Consider the following 16,751-nt stretch of genomic DNA (forward strand, 5'->3'; position numbering starts at 1 on the left):
TAGAATAGATAAACAACAAGCTCCTACTATATAGCACAGGGAACTATATTCAATATCCTCTGAAAAACCATAGTGGAAAAGAATATATATATGTGCATAACTGAATCACTTTGCTATATAGCAGAAATTAACACAACATTGTAAATTAACTATACTTCAATAAAATAAATTTAAAAAGAGAGAGATGCCAGAGAGGTTACTTTCTCTCCCTACCAGGTGAGGTCACAGTGAGAAGGTGGCCATCTACAAGCCAGAAAGGGACAGCTATCACCAGAAACCGACCATCGACCATGCTAGCAACCTGTTCTTGAACTTCTGTCCTCCAGAACTGAGAAATAAATTTCTGTTTCTCTGGAGGACCCTGATGAATGCAGCCATCTAAGCTTTTTGAGGACTTACTAAGTGTCAGTCACTAATTCTACAGGGGGAAATGGAGTGAGAGTCTGAGCCACCCCAGAGAAGAAGTGCCACACCCAGTGAGGTAGTGGGCAAACGTCAATGGAATCCCAATTAAGGGACTTGAACTATTCTCCAAGGCCCAGATATTAGGAAAGGAGAGACGGTTCTCTTTTTTACTTAACATGCCATATTAGACATGAGATTGAGAACTGATTATTACTCTGGGCTTTAGTCATGTGTTAGTAAAAAGGTATTACATTTTGTCTTGAGGAATAAATTGAAATATATGCACAGTGAACAGTAAATTTGTCTGTGATGTTCATGTAGGTATACTGATCCAGGTGTGCCAGACTGACATTATGCAGTAGATACCTGTGACAAAAACATTTACTGTTCACCAATGATCCCACCCACATTTCCCAGCTGCCTTTCAGTTAGACAGGGCATGTGACTAGTCCTGGCCAATGGGTTGTGAGTAGAAATGACTGTGTCAAACCCTAGGCCACAACAGAGAAAAAGGAAAGTGAGTTCTCCATGCCCTTTCTTCCCGCCTGGCAACAATGGGAGCCTTCTTGTTTCTCATGTTACAGCCACAGGATGTTGGTGTGTGAGCCGTGCAGTGACCATGTGGAGCGAACCTCCGACAGATCTTCAATGGACATGAAATGTAAGCAAGTGGGAAACGTAGTTGTATTAATCCATTGAGGTTTGAGGGCTGTAATATGTTACTGCATCATAGCCCGGTCCATCTTGACCAGATACAACTGTGGCTGTCACTAGGGGTAGAGATGCAAATCCCTGGAGTCACCTTTGGAAGCAGACCACGGCTTATAGAAAACAGGTTGGGGAAGCCTCTTCAGGAGCGAACGTTTAAATGCTAATTACACTGGGGATGAGGTTGCACAGCCTTCCAGCTGGTCTTACCTAAATCATGACTAGTCACTCCTTAGGCAATTTTCTGGAACGGTATATGAGAGAAAGAGAAAAGTTTCTCATATATCTCGTGAAGTCTATGGGTAGGACTGATGTACTCCATGTTACTACTGAAGCCCAGTCACAGATATAATTATGAACATCATGTGAGGGCATACATTATGGAATAATAAGTCAATTGTAAGCAAAAGTTGAAGTGACCATAGTTGTTCTTATTGGCTGTCAAAGCAGTGTCTGGATCACAATGCCAACTTATCCCTTTAAGAAACTTCTTGAGCAGATGAGACACACTGCTAAAGAATCTTTGAAAATGAGACAGATTTTAATGTTGTAAGTAGCCCCAGATGAAATTTTGAGTGGCAGAGGTTTTTTTTGACACCTCAATCTCTTTATGATGCCAATACTTGGCACGAGTCCCTGCCTTGGTTGCATTCTGGGGTCATGCACAGGAGAGGGGAAAATGTTCCACTGGACTGAGAGTCTTGTTGGTGATGGGTGCTCCCAGGCTAGAGCAGCCCAACAGAGAGCCTGTAGCAAATGGCTATGCAAGGTAGGAATCAAAGGCGGGAGACAGAAAAGGTCTCTGTGGGAGTCATCAAACGTCGTGCTGGGAAAGGTTGCCTCTGATCAGAAACAAGATGTGAAAACTTGGTTTGCAATGATTCCAAAGCTGTCAACAGCAATGAGGCAGTGGGAAAGAGCCTGAGAAAGCCACCTTTGTCTTGCAGACCTGGAGGGAGAGTGATGTTGGAAGCCTTGGCAGATTATTGCAAATGACATCAGTAATATGAAGCAACTGATGGGCCACTAGGGGCAGGGGTGGGAAGATATCTGGAGAAACTGTCACTGCTAGAGTGTGGTGGAGGCTGCTTCAAGCCCTGGTATGAAATCTAGTGCGTAGGGCGGGCCACCAAAACCTGGGGAAATAGGCACCCCCAGCAAGGTGGCACACTCCTACTGCTAGTTTACAGTAACTACTCCTGCAGAACAATTCTAAATTCATGAAGATATTGCTCATTATGTTTAGAATTTGTAACCACTAGCCATCCCTCCCAATGGATTCCATTTAATGGAATCACATGGGAAGGCATGAATTGCTTGAGAGCATCAGTTCTGAAATGAGCAGCAAGTGCACTGGAAAGGCCACCATTGTCCACTTAAAACAGAGGCTGTGAACAAGGGCCTCAGAGATACTGGTATCGTGGTGAAGGAGAATTAATGACAACATAACAGAAAGTGATAAGAGAAAGGTCAAGATATGTCAGTAGGTGTGCCCTCTAAGACTTATACTAGAGTGGCAAATAGAATTATCTAAACTATTTAAGGTAAAGTTTGGCGGATCTCTTGCTGTTGGATTCTGATCTCCTTCAGTAGCCTGGTGGCATAGTGGAGAGGGTTCATTGTGGAGGATTGGGCTTTAGTACCCTGAATAAAATCAAAAAAGGAATAAGCTATTCAAATGTAACTGCAGAGCTCCATGATACTGTGCACCAGAGGGAAAAATATTAATGCTTATTGATGAGAGTTTTGTACTGCGAAGTTAAATACAGTTAAATACTACCTGTAATACAGGTAGTATTAGTACATTTATAGTATGACTTTATTTCCTGATGTAATAAGCTTTATGAGTCATGTACTTTTTCCAAGTTCTGTTTGCACAACAAAGTTCGGGCTGTATTTGAGATGTAGTGGCCAACTAAAGCAGGCACCATTGATGCCCTATCTAATATCCCCTAGACTCACCTCTGAGTTCACCTGCAGCTGTGGTAAAGAGCTTCCAGCGTGATTGCAGCTCCCCATTCCAAGTGCCTGCTTCTCTGCCTGAGGGCTGTCTGAAGCATCAGGGGAATTTGCTGAGCCACACACAGGAGCAACTCAAAGGATAAGACAGTTAATGTTCCAGAAACAGGACTTCCCTGGTGGCGCAGTGGTTAAGAATTCGCCTGCCAATGCAGGGGACATGGGTTCAATCCCTGGTCCAGGAAGAGCAATTAAGCCCATGTGCCACAACTACTGAGCATGCGCTGTAGAGCCCATGAGCCACAACTACTGAGCCCACGTGCCACAACTACTGAAGCCCACGCACCTAGAGGCCGTGCTCTGCAACAAGAGAAGCCACCGCAGTGAGAAGCTCGTGCACTGCAAAGAAGAGTAGCCCCTGCTCGCTGCAACTAGAGAAAGCTCGCACGCAGCAACGAAGACACAACACAGCCAAAAATAAATAAACATTTGAAAAAAAAAAAAGTTCCAGAAACAATTCCTGACAGTTGGGGAAGGGAGAATGGTGGATTACTGCCCCCGCCTCCCAGCCTGCAGTGGAACAATTCTGAGATGCCCTCTACACAGTTTCTCAGAGAGTAATCAGAACAGTTGAGCCCTGGGACTTCCCTGGTGGCACAGTGGATAAGACTCCGTGCTCCCAGTGCAGGGGGGCCCAGGTTTGATCCCTGGTCAGGGAACAAGACCCCACATGCATGCTGCAACTAAGAGTTTGCATGCCACAACTAAGGAGCCTGCAAGCCACAACTAAGGAGCCCATGTGCAAGCCATGTGCCGCAACTAAGGAGCCCGCCTGCTGCAAGTAACACCCTGTGCAACCAAATAAATTTTAAAAAAGAACAATTGAGCCCTAATCATGCACTGTGCTAATCTGCTCATTAATGCACTGTTTCGTAGCCTTTCTACCTTCCCTGTCTCATTTTCCCCACACCCACATGTGCTTCCTGGGATCACCTGGACCCAATCCTTGTATCAGGGTCTGTATTAGTCAGGTTTCTCCAGAGGAATAGAACCAGTAGGATAGATAGATCAATCTATTTCTCTATATCCATATCTATAGCTCCATGTCTATAGCTATATATCTATATCTACATCTACATCTATGTATCTCTATAGAAAGATTATAAGGAAATGGCTCACGTGATTATGGAGGCTGGCAAGTCTAAAATCTGCAGAGCAAATGTTGCAGTTCAAGGCCAAAAGCAGGCAGGCTGCTACAGGCCCAGGAAGAGTCAATACGCCAGTGCAATGGCTGTCGGGCAGGAGAATTCTCTATTACTCAGGGGAAGGTCAGCGTTTTGTTATATTCAGGACTTCAGCTGAATGGATGAGGCCCACCCACATTATAGAGGGCAATCTGCTTTACTCAGTCTACTAGTTTATATGTTAATATTATCCCAAAATACCCTCACAAAATACTTAGGATAACATCTAACCAAATATCTGGGCATCCTGTGGTCCAGTCAAGTTGACACACAAAATTAACCATTACAGGGTCTGATTTGGGGGAAATCCAAACCAAGGCACCAAGCATAGCTCATCAATTTGGAGAAGCACCCCTTGTAACGAGAGTAGAAACCTCTAAAGAGAGTGTTTTATGTGGACCATACACCTCAGGAACCATACGTGCACTCTCTGACCCCTTGTCCACATTCCAACACATAGGCTTCTGGCCCACATTAAGGAGGCATTTTGGACAGAAGGGAAAACCAGACCTGGTGTTGCTGTCCATGAATTTGAGACAGAAAGACTCCTGGTCCACGATGGAATGAAAGCTTTGCTGTGTGGACTCTGCCTGACATTTGCCCTAATATTCAGTTACATTTTGTCCTTCTCTGGACCAGGCACTTAGTCCCACTAATAGGGAGGTCCACCGATTGCTTACACCACCTACCTACACCATCTTTCGTTGCTCCTGGTTGAGCCCAAAGCAAGCTCCAGTAGCTTAACCGGCCCCCATTGGTGTTGCTGTCCGTGGTTCTAACAGAACGAGCAAGCCTCTGTGTTGACACCTGTTTTGCTGTCCATGGTGCTGCCTAATGATTTTTTTTAATATAAATTTATTTTATTTTATTTATTTATTTTTGGCTGCGTTGGGTCTTCATTGCTGTGCACAGGCTTTCTCTAGTTGTGGCGAGCAGGGGCTTCTCTTGTGGAGCACGGGCTCTAGGCGTGTGGGCTTCCGTAGTTGTGGCACCCAGGCTCAGTAGTTGTGGCTCATGGGCTCTACAGCGCAGGCTCAGTAGTTGTGGCACACAGGCTTTGTTGTTCCATGACATGTGGGATCTTCCCAGACCAGGGCTCAAACCCATGTCCCCTGCAGTAGCAGGCGGATTCTTAACCACTGAGCCACCAGGGAAGTCCAATGATTCTTTTTTTATGCTCAGGAAGATGCTGCATATTGAAAGAGCAGGTTTTTGAAACGTAGACTAGAACTCAATGATAAACATGAGATTTTGGCTCTTGCTGATGTGTGTTATAGGATTTAGTGCTCTGGTGTATGTGTCCCCATTCAAACTGAAGAATCAATATTTTCTTGCTGCCCCATATTCCCAGAACAGGTTCTAGGATTTAGCACAGTTGATGGAAAAGAGCAGAGCTAAATAGAGAGCAACCAGGGCTGAAACTTGCAGGCTATTAACCACATCAGGGGAGTCACTATCCTTTGGAAATCCCTGGCTTGGAATTTTCCTCTTTTTGGCTTCCTATGTCCAATGTAGTAGAAAGTCTTGTGGATTCTATCTTCTAAATAGCTCTTAGATTAGGCTACTTCATCTCACCTCTGCCAACACTTCCATGACAATGATGATCATCACCACTACTACCATCACCACCTTCACTCTTCTAATTACCATCATTTCTCGCTGGGATCATCCCTTTAGGATAAAAATTTCAAAGTGGAATAACTAAGTGGAAGTATAGGTACGTTGTTTAAGGGTTTGATAGAATATCTGTACCAAGGTGCATTTCCACCAACCTTGTAAGAGAGGGCCAGAGCCACTTTCAGGTGGCAAAAGAGCTATCAGCAATACATTTCAATTAAAGATTGACCGAAAGAAATACGTTAAAATACTAAACAGGGAGTTCCCTGGTGGTCTAGCGGTTAGAATTCGGCACTTTCACTGCCGTGACCTGGGTTCAATCCCTGGCGGGGAAACTGAGATCCTGTAAGCCAAAATTAATTAATTAATCAATCAATCAAGTAAGTAAGTAAAAAACATAAAAAAGCTAATGCTTACAGAGCACTTAGCATGCACCATGGCTGGGCAAGTGTATGTGGTGCTTTAAAACAAACCTTTGTGGTACGTTCTGTTTTCAGATGGAATAATGAGACACAGGTCAAGAAACTTGCCCAAGTTCAGACAAGACCCTCGGAGAAGGTCAGGTAAGCTTTCTGAGACCACACAGCAAGCGAGTGGTGCAGCAAGTACTGAAGCCGATGTTTGTCTCCCCCTCTCCTGCCAAGGAGAACTGCCAGGGGTCCCTGAGAAAGCAGAAGATGGGGAAGAGGGAAGGGAGCAGGCTGCGTCTGCGCGCGTGCTGGGAAGCGGGGGCTTCCGGGGCTGCAGGGTCGCCATAGCGGGTGTGATGCAATCACGCCCGTCGCTGCGTCAACGGCGGCTCCAGGGATGCGGGGACTGCAGTAGAGCAGGTCCCCACTGCCGCCCACCTCGTCCCTGCCGCCCACCGCGGCTAACCCGGCAGGCAACCGCTGTCGCTAACCTTCGTCCAGCGTCAGGACCACCGCCCCGGAGCCACCAGCGACCCCGACAACATCTCTCAGACACCGGCAACCCTGACAACCGCCCCCAGGTACCGGCGGTCCCTGACAACCACTCCGAGCCACCGGTAACTCTTGACAACCGCCGCCAGCCCCCCCCACCCCCACCCCCCCGCCACCCGGCGCCTGGGGCGCGCCATGAAGTCGGCGGTGAGCGCGCGCGGTGGGGTGTCTGGCGGCCGCGGGGGTGGCTGCTGGGGCGGAGGGCGAGGAGGCGGAGGAGGAGGGGGCAAAGGAGGAGGCGGGGGCAAAGGAGCAGGAGGCGATGGCGGCGGCCCGGGGGGCAAGGGCGGCTTCGGAGCGCGAACGCGCGGCTTCGGAAGCGGCAGGGGCCGGGGGCGTGGTGGCGGAGACGGCAGGGACCGCGGAGGCAGCAGGCAGCGGCGTGGCGTGGCCAAGAGCAAGAACCGCCGCAGGAAGGGCGTCACCACGGTATCCGTGGAACCGCACCGGCACGAGGGGGTCTTCATCTATCGCGGGGCGGAGGACGCTCTGGTCACACTGAACATGGTGCCCGGCCAGTCGGTGTACGGCGAGCGGCGGGTCACGGTGACCGAGGGCGGCGTGAAACAGGAGTACCGCACGTGGAACCCCTTCCGCTCCAAGCTGGCCGCGGCCATACTGGGCGGGGTCGACCAGATTCACATCAAGCCCAAGTCCAAAGTGCTGTACCTGGGTGCCGCCTCGGGGACCACCGTCTCCCACGTCTCCGACATCATCGGCCCTGATGGCCTAGTCTACGCGGTCGAGTTCTCCCACCGCGCCGGCCGCGATCTGGTCAACGTGGCCAAGAAGAGAACCAACATCATCCCAGTCCTCGAAGACGCCCGGCACCCCCTCAAGTACCGCATGCTCATCGGGATGGTGGACGTGATCTTTGCCGATGTGGCCCAGCCAGACCAGTCCCGCATCGTGGCTCTGAATGCCCACACCTTCCTGCGCAACGGGGGCCACTTCCTTATCTCCATCAAGGCCAATTGCATCGACTCCACCGCATCTGCCGAGGCAGTGTTTGCTTCTGAGGTGAGGAAGTTGCAGCAGGAGAATTTGAAGCCTCAAGAGCAGCTGACCCTGGAGCCCTATGAGAGGGACCACGCTGTGGTCGTCGGGGTCTATCGGCCCCTTCCCAAGAGCGCCAACAAGTAGCAACCCAGCTCGGGCTGTCCCTGAGATAATGCCTAAGGCTGTGCTGTGTTCAGTGTTACTGTATGTGTGTTTTCTTTGTGCGCCGCTTTTCTATTAAATGGCATAAAGAAACAGTACCCAGGTGTATCAGTGAGGCCAGACTCAGTTATCCCCAAATCTCCAAATCCCCCAAACTCTAAAATAGCCAAGATAACAGGTGATAGGGGTCCATCAAGGATCAGCCTGGGGACTGTGCTTACTCCAATCACTCAGGGTCCTGACTCTTCGGAGCCCCTCTTCACTTGTCACAGGGACAGGGGAAGAGAGCTGGGGAAATAATGAGCTTATAAAATCCCCTTTGGAACCGAGGGGACACTTCTTACACATTGACCACGTCACGTGACCAAGCCTGACTCCAGGGAGTAGCATTGGATATTGATGGACGGTAGTGTAGTCTAACACACCCAATCTATCTGACTCCAAGCCAGAGTCCTAACTATAATATATATTTAGTACTTTACTCTTCAAGGAAGCCCTTTTGCATTCCCTAGTATGTGTGATCAGCACACCAGCCCCAAGATGGCTTTGTTACCATTCCCCTTTTACAGGGGAAGCCACAGAGCTTCTGAAGGTAAACTGGTTGCACAGCCAGTAAGGAGGTAGAACTTAACTGCCAGTCTTTGCGCCTCTAAATTCACTGCTATTTCCTGTACACTAATGGGATCTTACCTCTCCCCCATATGGCCCACGCTGAACAGACCACAAGTCCTAACACAAGGACACACACAAAGAACAGGGCTCTCTGGCTTCTCTGTGTTCTTTCTCCACCTCCCTGTGCTACCCTTTTCTTAGATTTCAAAATAACAAAACAAGGCAGGGAGGTAGGATGTGAGTCTACCTCAAAAAGTATTCCCACCACAAGGCATAATACACCCAAAGTGGCATCACCAAGTGTCTCAGAAATAACCAGAAAAATGACTCCCAGAAAGTATCTGTCTCTGAAAGGCATTTCCTGCAGGCCCTGAATCTCAGTCCATTCAATTCTGGCTCTCAAAAGCAGCCCAAAGGGAGCAGGAGACTGAACAATCCCAGGAGAGCTGGCAATGTTCCAAAACCAAGACTTAAAAAGGTCTTTCATTTATTCATTCACTCATCCACTCAAGAAATCCCCACTGCCAATTGCCAACGTCATCGACATTGCATCCGGGAATGACTGCTCCCTAATCCGTCATTTGGAGAGTGGGTCTACCTTCCTGAAGATGTGCTTGGATAGAGATTATGGTTAGTTTGCATTTTCTGAGGGCATACTTCCTTCACACAATAAGAAGATAAATCAGATTTCTAAAAGGCAGCCACCCTTCTCCTCCCCTCCCCTTCCCACAACGCACACACAGAAGCTATTCCATACAATGCAGGGGGAGAGCTACAGTTCAGATTTGCTGGCCAGACTGACTCAGGAAGAAGAGGGTGAACGGAGTAAATGTCTACAGAACCCTGAACCAGGCATTTCCACAAACAATGTGAGATCTTCATTAAAACCCTGCAAAGCGAGGATCATTATTCCTATTTAACAGGGGAGGAAACTGCAGTTCAGAGATATGACATGACTTGCTTAAGATCCCCCGGTAAGTCTCACAGCCAGAAACCAAACCCCCAGGAGTCTGACTCCAAAATCTATGGCCTTTCCCCTGAGGTCTATGCTGGCTCCCTTACTTTGAAAAGCCCTCTCTCCAGTCCTAGGCTAATTGATTCATTGCTGGGATGAAACCCTGAGGCTGGGAATGGACTCCCAGGAAACAGGATGATTCCTTCTGGAATCTTAAAGGGTCCAGTCCTTCCTCAGAGCCAGCTCAGTCTCAATAAGGAGCTCTTGGAGCCTGCTTACAAGGTGTCTGTCCCTCCAGATCAGGGACATGGCAGGGGAAACTTGGCCTCTTTCCTTGGTGTAAGCATTCCCACATACAGAGAAAATTTATAGTCCATGTTTGAAGCTGCTTGAAGTGGGAACATCAATGGAGACATGGCATGAAAAATACCTCCTGAAGAATGTCTCTGAGCTGCAGACGGGTTCCTGGGCCAATGGAACAACATGGTAAGTCCCAGGAGAAACATAGGAATAAGGACTAAGGGAATATAGGAGGGAAGCTGAAACCTGGTTTTGGAGGATGGGGAGGAGCCGGGGGGTGGGGGGCGGAAGTATGGGACTGTAATTCCAGTGAGCAGTGAGGTTCAGGACATAGGTAGCAGTGACATCGGGCACCTGACCTGCTTGGGTTCCCAGAGGCATTAAATTGGGGTCCCTAGGCGTCTTAGACTGCTGCGGCTACCCTAACAAAATACCACAGTCTGCATGCCTTAGGTAATAGACATTACCTTCTCACAGTCCTGGAGCCTGGAAGTCCAGGATCAAGGTACCAGCAGGGTTGGTTTCTGGTGAAGCCTCTCTCCTTGGCTTGTCAATGGCTGCCTTCTCCCTGGGTCCACACAGGGCCTTTTCTCTGTGTGCACAAGGAGCGAGAGAGAGAGACAGAGAGAGAGAGGGGAGGAGAGAGAGATCACTGGTCTCTTCCTCTTCTTAGAAGCACTCCAGCCCTCTCAAATTACAGCCCCACCCTTATGACCTCCCGGAACCTTAATTACCTCCTTAGAGGCCCTATCTCCAAATACAGTCACATTTGAGAGAGCTGCAACATTTTAATTTGGGGGAATACAATTCAGCCCGTAACACTAGGGCTGGATGGGAACTTTCAGCTAAAATGCCCATCTTGCTGGCTTTTGGAAAGTGACTGGGGAAAGCAATGTGCAACTGAAGTTCCTGCACAAAGCTCAGAGTGTTATCCCTTTCTCCCAACTTTCCTCTTATTGTCAGTGTAAAATACCCGAGAATTAACAGTTAACATAGAGGCCATGGGTTGGAGCGCGCGGTGGGTGGGGTGAGGAGTGATGGGGAGGGAACTTAGTTGAGCTTCTAAGAGGATTGGTTCAACCTGGGAATTGGTTCAGCTGGGTGGAATTTGCTGCTGAGTTTCAGAGAATCAGCAGCCTGACAAGAGCCACGGCTGAGCCCAGCCCAGCAGGTGCAGTGAGGCTGGAGGCTGACGCTCAAAGACTGGGTGAGATGGACCCTGAGTCAGAGAGTCAGCAGGAACCAGCAGGTAGAACACACAGACCCCACCTACCGCCTACCCTCACCCTCAGCGTGATGTCCCTCTGCCTCCTCCACCCCATGCCCCTTGGGGTAAGGGGAGGAAGAATGGGGAGGGAAAAGAAAACAAAGGGGACTGTTTTAAACCGGAAGAAACCAACTTCTTTTCAACTGGCAATTTCCCTCCCAGCTGCAGTCCTGCTACCAAGCAAGATGCTTTAACCACATCGGAGCCGCAGTGAGTAGTATGTTTGGACTCTGCAACACTCGTATTTGTCAAGCACTTATGATGTCCCAGGCATAGAGATAAGCATTTATTTGATTGCAAAAAGTGTTGTTTTTAAATTAATAACGGGAACAAACATAGCAGAAGCTACTGAAACATAAATGTTCAGGTTAACATTTGCTGTAAAATGCACACCGGTGTCAGAGCTGCCGGAAACGTCTGTGTGGCCTGGAGCGAGACAGCACGTGAGACCCCTGGCCAGTGCCCTGCCCCTTTCTCTTCCCACCCCTGGTTCTGCCCCACCTCCTGAAGGGGCTCACCCGCATGTCTGTAGACTCCCAGGCCTCAAATCCAAGATCCGACCCCCTGCTCTTCAAACAGCCTCCTTTAAGCTCCTTGGGACTAGAGTTGTAAACTGGGAGCGTGGTCCCTTCTCGGGAGGACTGGCCTGGGGAAGAATGATGGAAGCGGACTTGGGCTGTTAGGCTGGGCGCCCAGTGCCCAGTGCAGGATCTAGAAGGTGGTGGCGTGGGCTCCTGGGGGCACGGCCCTCGGCCCGTATGGACTCCTTGCCCCATGGGGCAAGGTGCAGGCAGAGGAAGGCCAGAGCGCAGCCCTGTAAGTGCAGGGCCCAGGGCAGGGGCCCTGGCTGACCAGGTCTGAGAGTGGCCCCTTGGCCCGTCCACTCAACCAAATCTCAGTGTTCCTCCTTACGGAGGCCAGTCTAACTCCTCCAAGTAGTCTTCCCGGCTCTTGGGCTCACAGGAAATTCCTCTTGATTCACGTTCTGAGGGAGACAGCATTTACCGTGCACGTAGTACGTTCCAGGTGCCTCCAGACACCTTGTTTCACTTAATTCCCATAACACCCCCTGGGAGGCAAGTGTTATCCTCCCTGATATCACAGATGAGGAAGCTGAGGCTCAGGAAAGTGACAGGAATCACCCAAGGTGTGATGGAGCTGGAGAATGGAAGATCTGGGGTGTCCTGGAGCAGAATGGTACATATTCATTCTCTAAATCAGTGAAATTAAAACCAGACGCTCTAGGGGGAAGGCCTGGCATCGGTGTTTTCGGTAAGTCCCCCAGGTGATTCTAATGTGCATCCAGGGCTGACACCACTATTTAAAACCCCATACCCCTCTTGCTGTTGATTGGGAAAGGCAGATTTAGGATAGTACTTGAGTAACTGGAAGATGACAGCTGAGCTTTTCTGCAGGGTCTCTGGGACAGCCCAGGATGCCCCCTGAGGTTCCTAAGAGAAGGAGGGTTGAAGTCTGTGACTGAAGAAAAAGTTACTGGTATTCCTGCCTCTTTGGTCCCTGGTTGAGTGCTGCCCACGGATCTTGTTTGTAAGGAGCTCAGCTGAGCTGGGAGCGAGAGCTGAGCTGCCAGGTGTGGGAGGAGCTCAAAAGGCAAGGAGCCAAAAATGAGAGTTCAGTCTTTAATCATTTACTGTGGTGGAATAAGCAAAAGGCTAAAACTGGAGAAAGCGCCAACTCCCCTGTTCCATATTCTCACATGGAAAGGCGCCGCAGCCGAGGGTTGGGGGTTCAGAGCTCCTTGGGGATGTCTTACTGCTAAAGGCACCCTTGAAAAAAAGGCTCCAACGTTTTACGGACCCTGAGGCTGCTGGTGAGGGGACGAACGGGGAAGGCTGGGGGTGGAAAAGTCTTCAAGGTTCTCCCCTCCCCCACAAGGAGGCAGAGGTCCTCAGATCAAAACCTATAGAGGACTTCCCTGGCGGTCCAGTGGTAAGACTCCGTGCTTCCCCTGCAGGGGGCACGGGTTTCCCTGGTTGGGGAACTAAGATCCTGCGTGCCGCACACAGCCAAACACACACACACACACACACACACACACACACACACACACACAAAACAAACCTGTGGAATGAAGGTGACGGGTAGGAATGTAAATTTACCTGCCGAGGGCCCTGAGTCCTTGACCGCAAGCCCCTTCAGAAACCGAAGTGCGCCGGCTGTGCCCCAGGTCTGGTGTGAGGAGGGCAGCTTCCCCCAGTCCCGCCAGCTGTGCCGCCTGAAGCCTTCCTAATCGCCTGTGGTCAGGCCTGAGAAATCAGTCACACATGATTCTTTTTTTTTTTTTTAGAGAGCTTTTTTTCTCTTTTTAAAAATTATTTATGGCTGTGTTGGGTCTTCGTTGCTGCATGCGGGCTTTCTCTAGTTGCGGCGAGCGGGGGCTACTCTTCGTTGCAGTGCGCGGGCTTCTCTTTGTTGCAGAGCATGGGCTCTAGGCACCTGGGCTTCAGTATTTGTGGCTCGCGGGCTCTAGAGCGCAGGCTCAGTAGTTGTGGCGCACGGGCTTAGTTGCTCCGCGGCATGTGGGATCTTCCCGGGCCAGGACTGGAACCCGTGTCCCCTGCATTGGCAGGCGGATTCTTAACCACTGCGCAACCAGGGAAGCCCCCCATGTGTTTCGTACAGTAAATTGTCAAATGGAAACAGCCTCCAGTACATGCTACTAACACCACTTTCCTACTTCTCCTAAGGCCACACATCCATTGGCACATGACCTACCTTCCAAGTTGTCAGGTGAGCGAAGTTTCACTTCTCCACAACATGAATCGCCATCCTTCCATCCTCTGATAGCAGTTTTTCTGCCACCTGCTGCCAGTCCCTAATCCAGGGCCTCATTATTTAGGTTTCTATTCTTCAGCGGCATCCATTGCTGGTACCAACGTCTGTATCAGTTGGGATGGGCATATCAGATGGGTTAGGCGGTGGTGACAAACTCCCAAAGTCTGTGCCTAAATGAACAGTTTGTTTTCTTCCTCACACTATACTACCTTCATTATTTTGTGGGTGGTTGAGGGAGAGGGGCCTCTGTTAATTTTAGTCATTTAGGGATCCAGGCTAACAGAGTAGCCACCATCTTGAATGCTGCTGGCTGTCAAGAGGGAAAAGATGGCTCTGGAAAGTCTCAGGTGATTAAGTGCTCTAGCCATGACATGGTAGTTCCAACCACAACTCACTCACTAGTTGGCCAGAACCAGTCATATGAACCTTTTCAACCACGAGGGAGCCCAGAAGTACAATCCTACTGTGTTGGAAAGGTGGAATAAAGATCTCTGCTGAACAACATTAATGATGAACACAAGATCATCACATGGGGGTAAGAAATTTTCCTCAGGGACTTCCCTTGCAGTCCAGTGATTAGGGATCTGTACTTACACTGCAGGGGGCACAGATTCGATCCCTGGTTGGGGAACTAAGATCCTACATGCCAAGCGGGGAAGGAAGGGAGGGAGGGAGGGAGGGAGGATGGAAGGGTGGTTACCTGGGTGTATAAACTTATATTTACTTAAATATACCATTAAATATTATTGTACTTAAAACCATACCTCAATAAGGTTGATTACAAAAAATAAAGAGGTCCAAAACCAAAAGTAAACAAAAATCAGTAGTAGCAGTTACAAATTCACTGAAATCTTTTTTTTTTTTTGAGGCAGTAAACAGATGTCCTGAAAACTGGAAGAGGTGTTCTAGGAAATCTGAAAACACAAGGTATCAGGATTCTTTATTCAAATTGTTAAAATATGATACCTAAAAACAAAACAAAACAAAAACCAAAACCTACGTTAACACATACTCACTTAACTTTTTCAAGTTCAGGGCCTTGAATTTCCTGAATGGCATGTTTAATATATGATAAAAGTTGGATTTTCCTCCACCAAAGAAATTGGGGGTAGCAGACTCCAAACTCTAACTAGAGAAAAATGAGCAAATTGGGCTCTTCAGTCCAAAAGAACATGCCTTCATGGTTTTGATAATTTTTGTTTGTTTCTAGAAACTGCAAAGGTAACTTTTATAGCCCTGGCTGGAGGTGTGCACTTATTTACCTAAATGTAAGTAAGTGTACTGGTGTATTTTTTTTTTTTTTAATCTTTACGTTTGAGGTCAGGTAAATTCACTATGTTTTTTAAAAAATATTTATTTATTTATTTGGTGGCACCAGGTCTTAGTTGTGGCAAGCGGGCTCCTTAGTTGTGGCATGCAAACTCTTAGTTGCAGCACACATGTGGGATGTAGTTCCCTGACCAGGGATCGAACCCAGGCCCTCTGCATTGGGAGTGCAGAATCTTATCCACTGTGCCACCTGGTTTATTGTTGAGCTCTGGGAAAAGCAACATTAAATACCAATTTTTTATGTAAAGAAGGAGGTACAATCCCAGAGATGAGGAGTCAGGTTTTCCAAGTTTATTTTAGAAAACAAAAACAAAAACAAAACTTAAAAACTCTCAAAATCAGAAGCACAGGAATATCTTAAAATAGTTTATAAAGCTTTTTGCATAGAAAGAGATCAAGACTTCAGGTGCAGAAACATTAACAATGTTTGTTCAATACACAATACACTCCACTGAGGAACATGTCAATAGAAAAGAGATGTCTTCCTTTCAAAACGTATACACCAGCTCTGTGTATAGAAGTCAATATAAGCCCTTTTCTTTCCCTCCTGGAATACATTTATTTTTATTATTATTTTTTTAAATAGATCTTTGTTGGAGTGTAATTGCTTCACAATACTGTGTTAGTTTCTGTTGTACAGCAAAGTGACTCAGCCATATGTATACATATATCCCCATATCCCCTCCCTCTTGCATCTCCCTCCCTCCCACCCTCCCTATCCCACCCCTCTAGGTGGTCACAAAGCACCCAGCTGATCTCCCTGTGCAATTCGGCTGCTTCCCACTAGCTAACTATAAATTTATTTTGAATGAAGCACTTAAACTACGCATGTAGCCTTCAACTACGGTTGACCCTTGAACCACCTGGGGAGTTTGGGGGGCCTGATCCTCCGCACAGTTGAAAATCCACGTATAACTTAAGAGTTGGCCCTCTGCATCCGGTTCGGTTCCTCTGCACCTGTGGATTCAACCAATCTAGGATCATGTAGTACTGCAGTATTTACTACGGAAAAAAATCTGCATGTATGTGGACCCGGACAGTTCAACCCGTGTAGCTCAAGGGTCAACTGTACTTTTGCTCTTCAGTAGCTTATTTCCAATTGCTTGCAATGCACTTGGAGAGCTCAAATCTAGTACTTCCACACCAAACTCATAATTTTTCCCTTAGTCACTGTCTCACACTTTTTTCATCCTACTGAAATTTTTTTTTTTAAACAAAGGATATGTACCTTCACAAGTTACCTGGTTTTCATGTTTTCAACCATTCCTATATGCCTGGAGTCTAGGCAATCAGTTTGAAAACTCAGAAGTCAATTTTCCAACTGAATTCCTCACATATTACAGAACACCATCGAAGCTTTTACAAGAACAACGCTAACAGACATTGTCTATTAAAAGCAAAGAAACGAAGTTTTGGTTTAGAGAAAAGCGTGTGTG

The 16,751-nt window shown here is 48.0% G+C and overlaps 1 protein-coding gene across 1 annotated transcript; it reads left to right on the forward strand.

The window, feature by feature from the left end:
• Positions 1-1,006: 1,006 nt before the first annotated feature.
• FBLL1 (fibrillarin like 1) lies at positions 1,007-8,154 on the forward strand. Its single transcript, XM_068534597.1, has 3 exons — positions 1,007-1,066; positions 6,431-6,496; positions 6,817-8,154. The coding sequence occupies exon 3, from the start codon at positions 7,031-7,033 to the stop codon at positions 8,036-8,038; it is 1,008 nt and encodes a 335-aa protein (XP_068390698.1). The 5' UTR covers positions 1,007-1,066; positions 6,431-6,496; positions 6,817-7,030; the 3' UTR covers positions 8,039-8,154.
• Positions 8,155-16,751: the final 8,597 nt, after the last annotated feature.

The sequence above is a fragment of the Eschrichtius robustus genome, chromosome 2, assembly GCF_028021215.1.
Source record: "Eschrichtius robustus isolate mEscRob2 chromosome 2, mEscRob2.pri, whole genome shotgun sequence".
NCBI classification, from domain to species: domain Eukaryota; kingdom Metazoa; phylum Chordata; class Mammalia; order Artiodactyla; family Eschrichtiidae; genus Eschrichtius; species Eschrichtius robustus.

What these genes read in the sequence shown, in the direction of transcription:
- FBLL1 (XM_068534597.1), top strand. Translation starts at nt 7,031, where the DNA reads ATGAAGTCGGCGGTGAGCGCGCGCGGTGGGGTGTCTGGCGGCCGCGGG.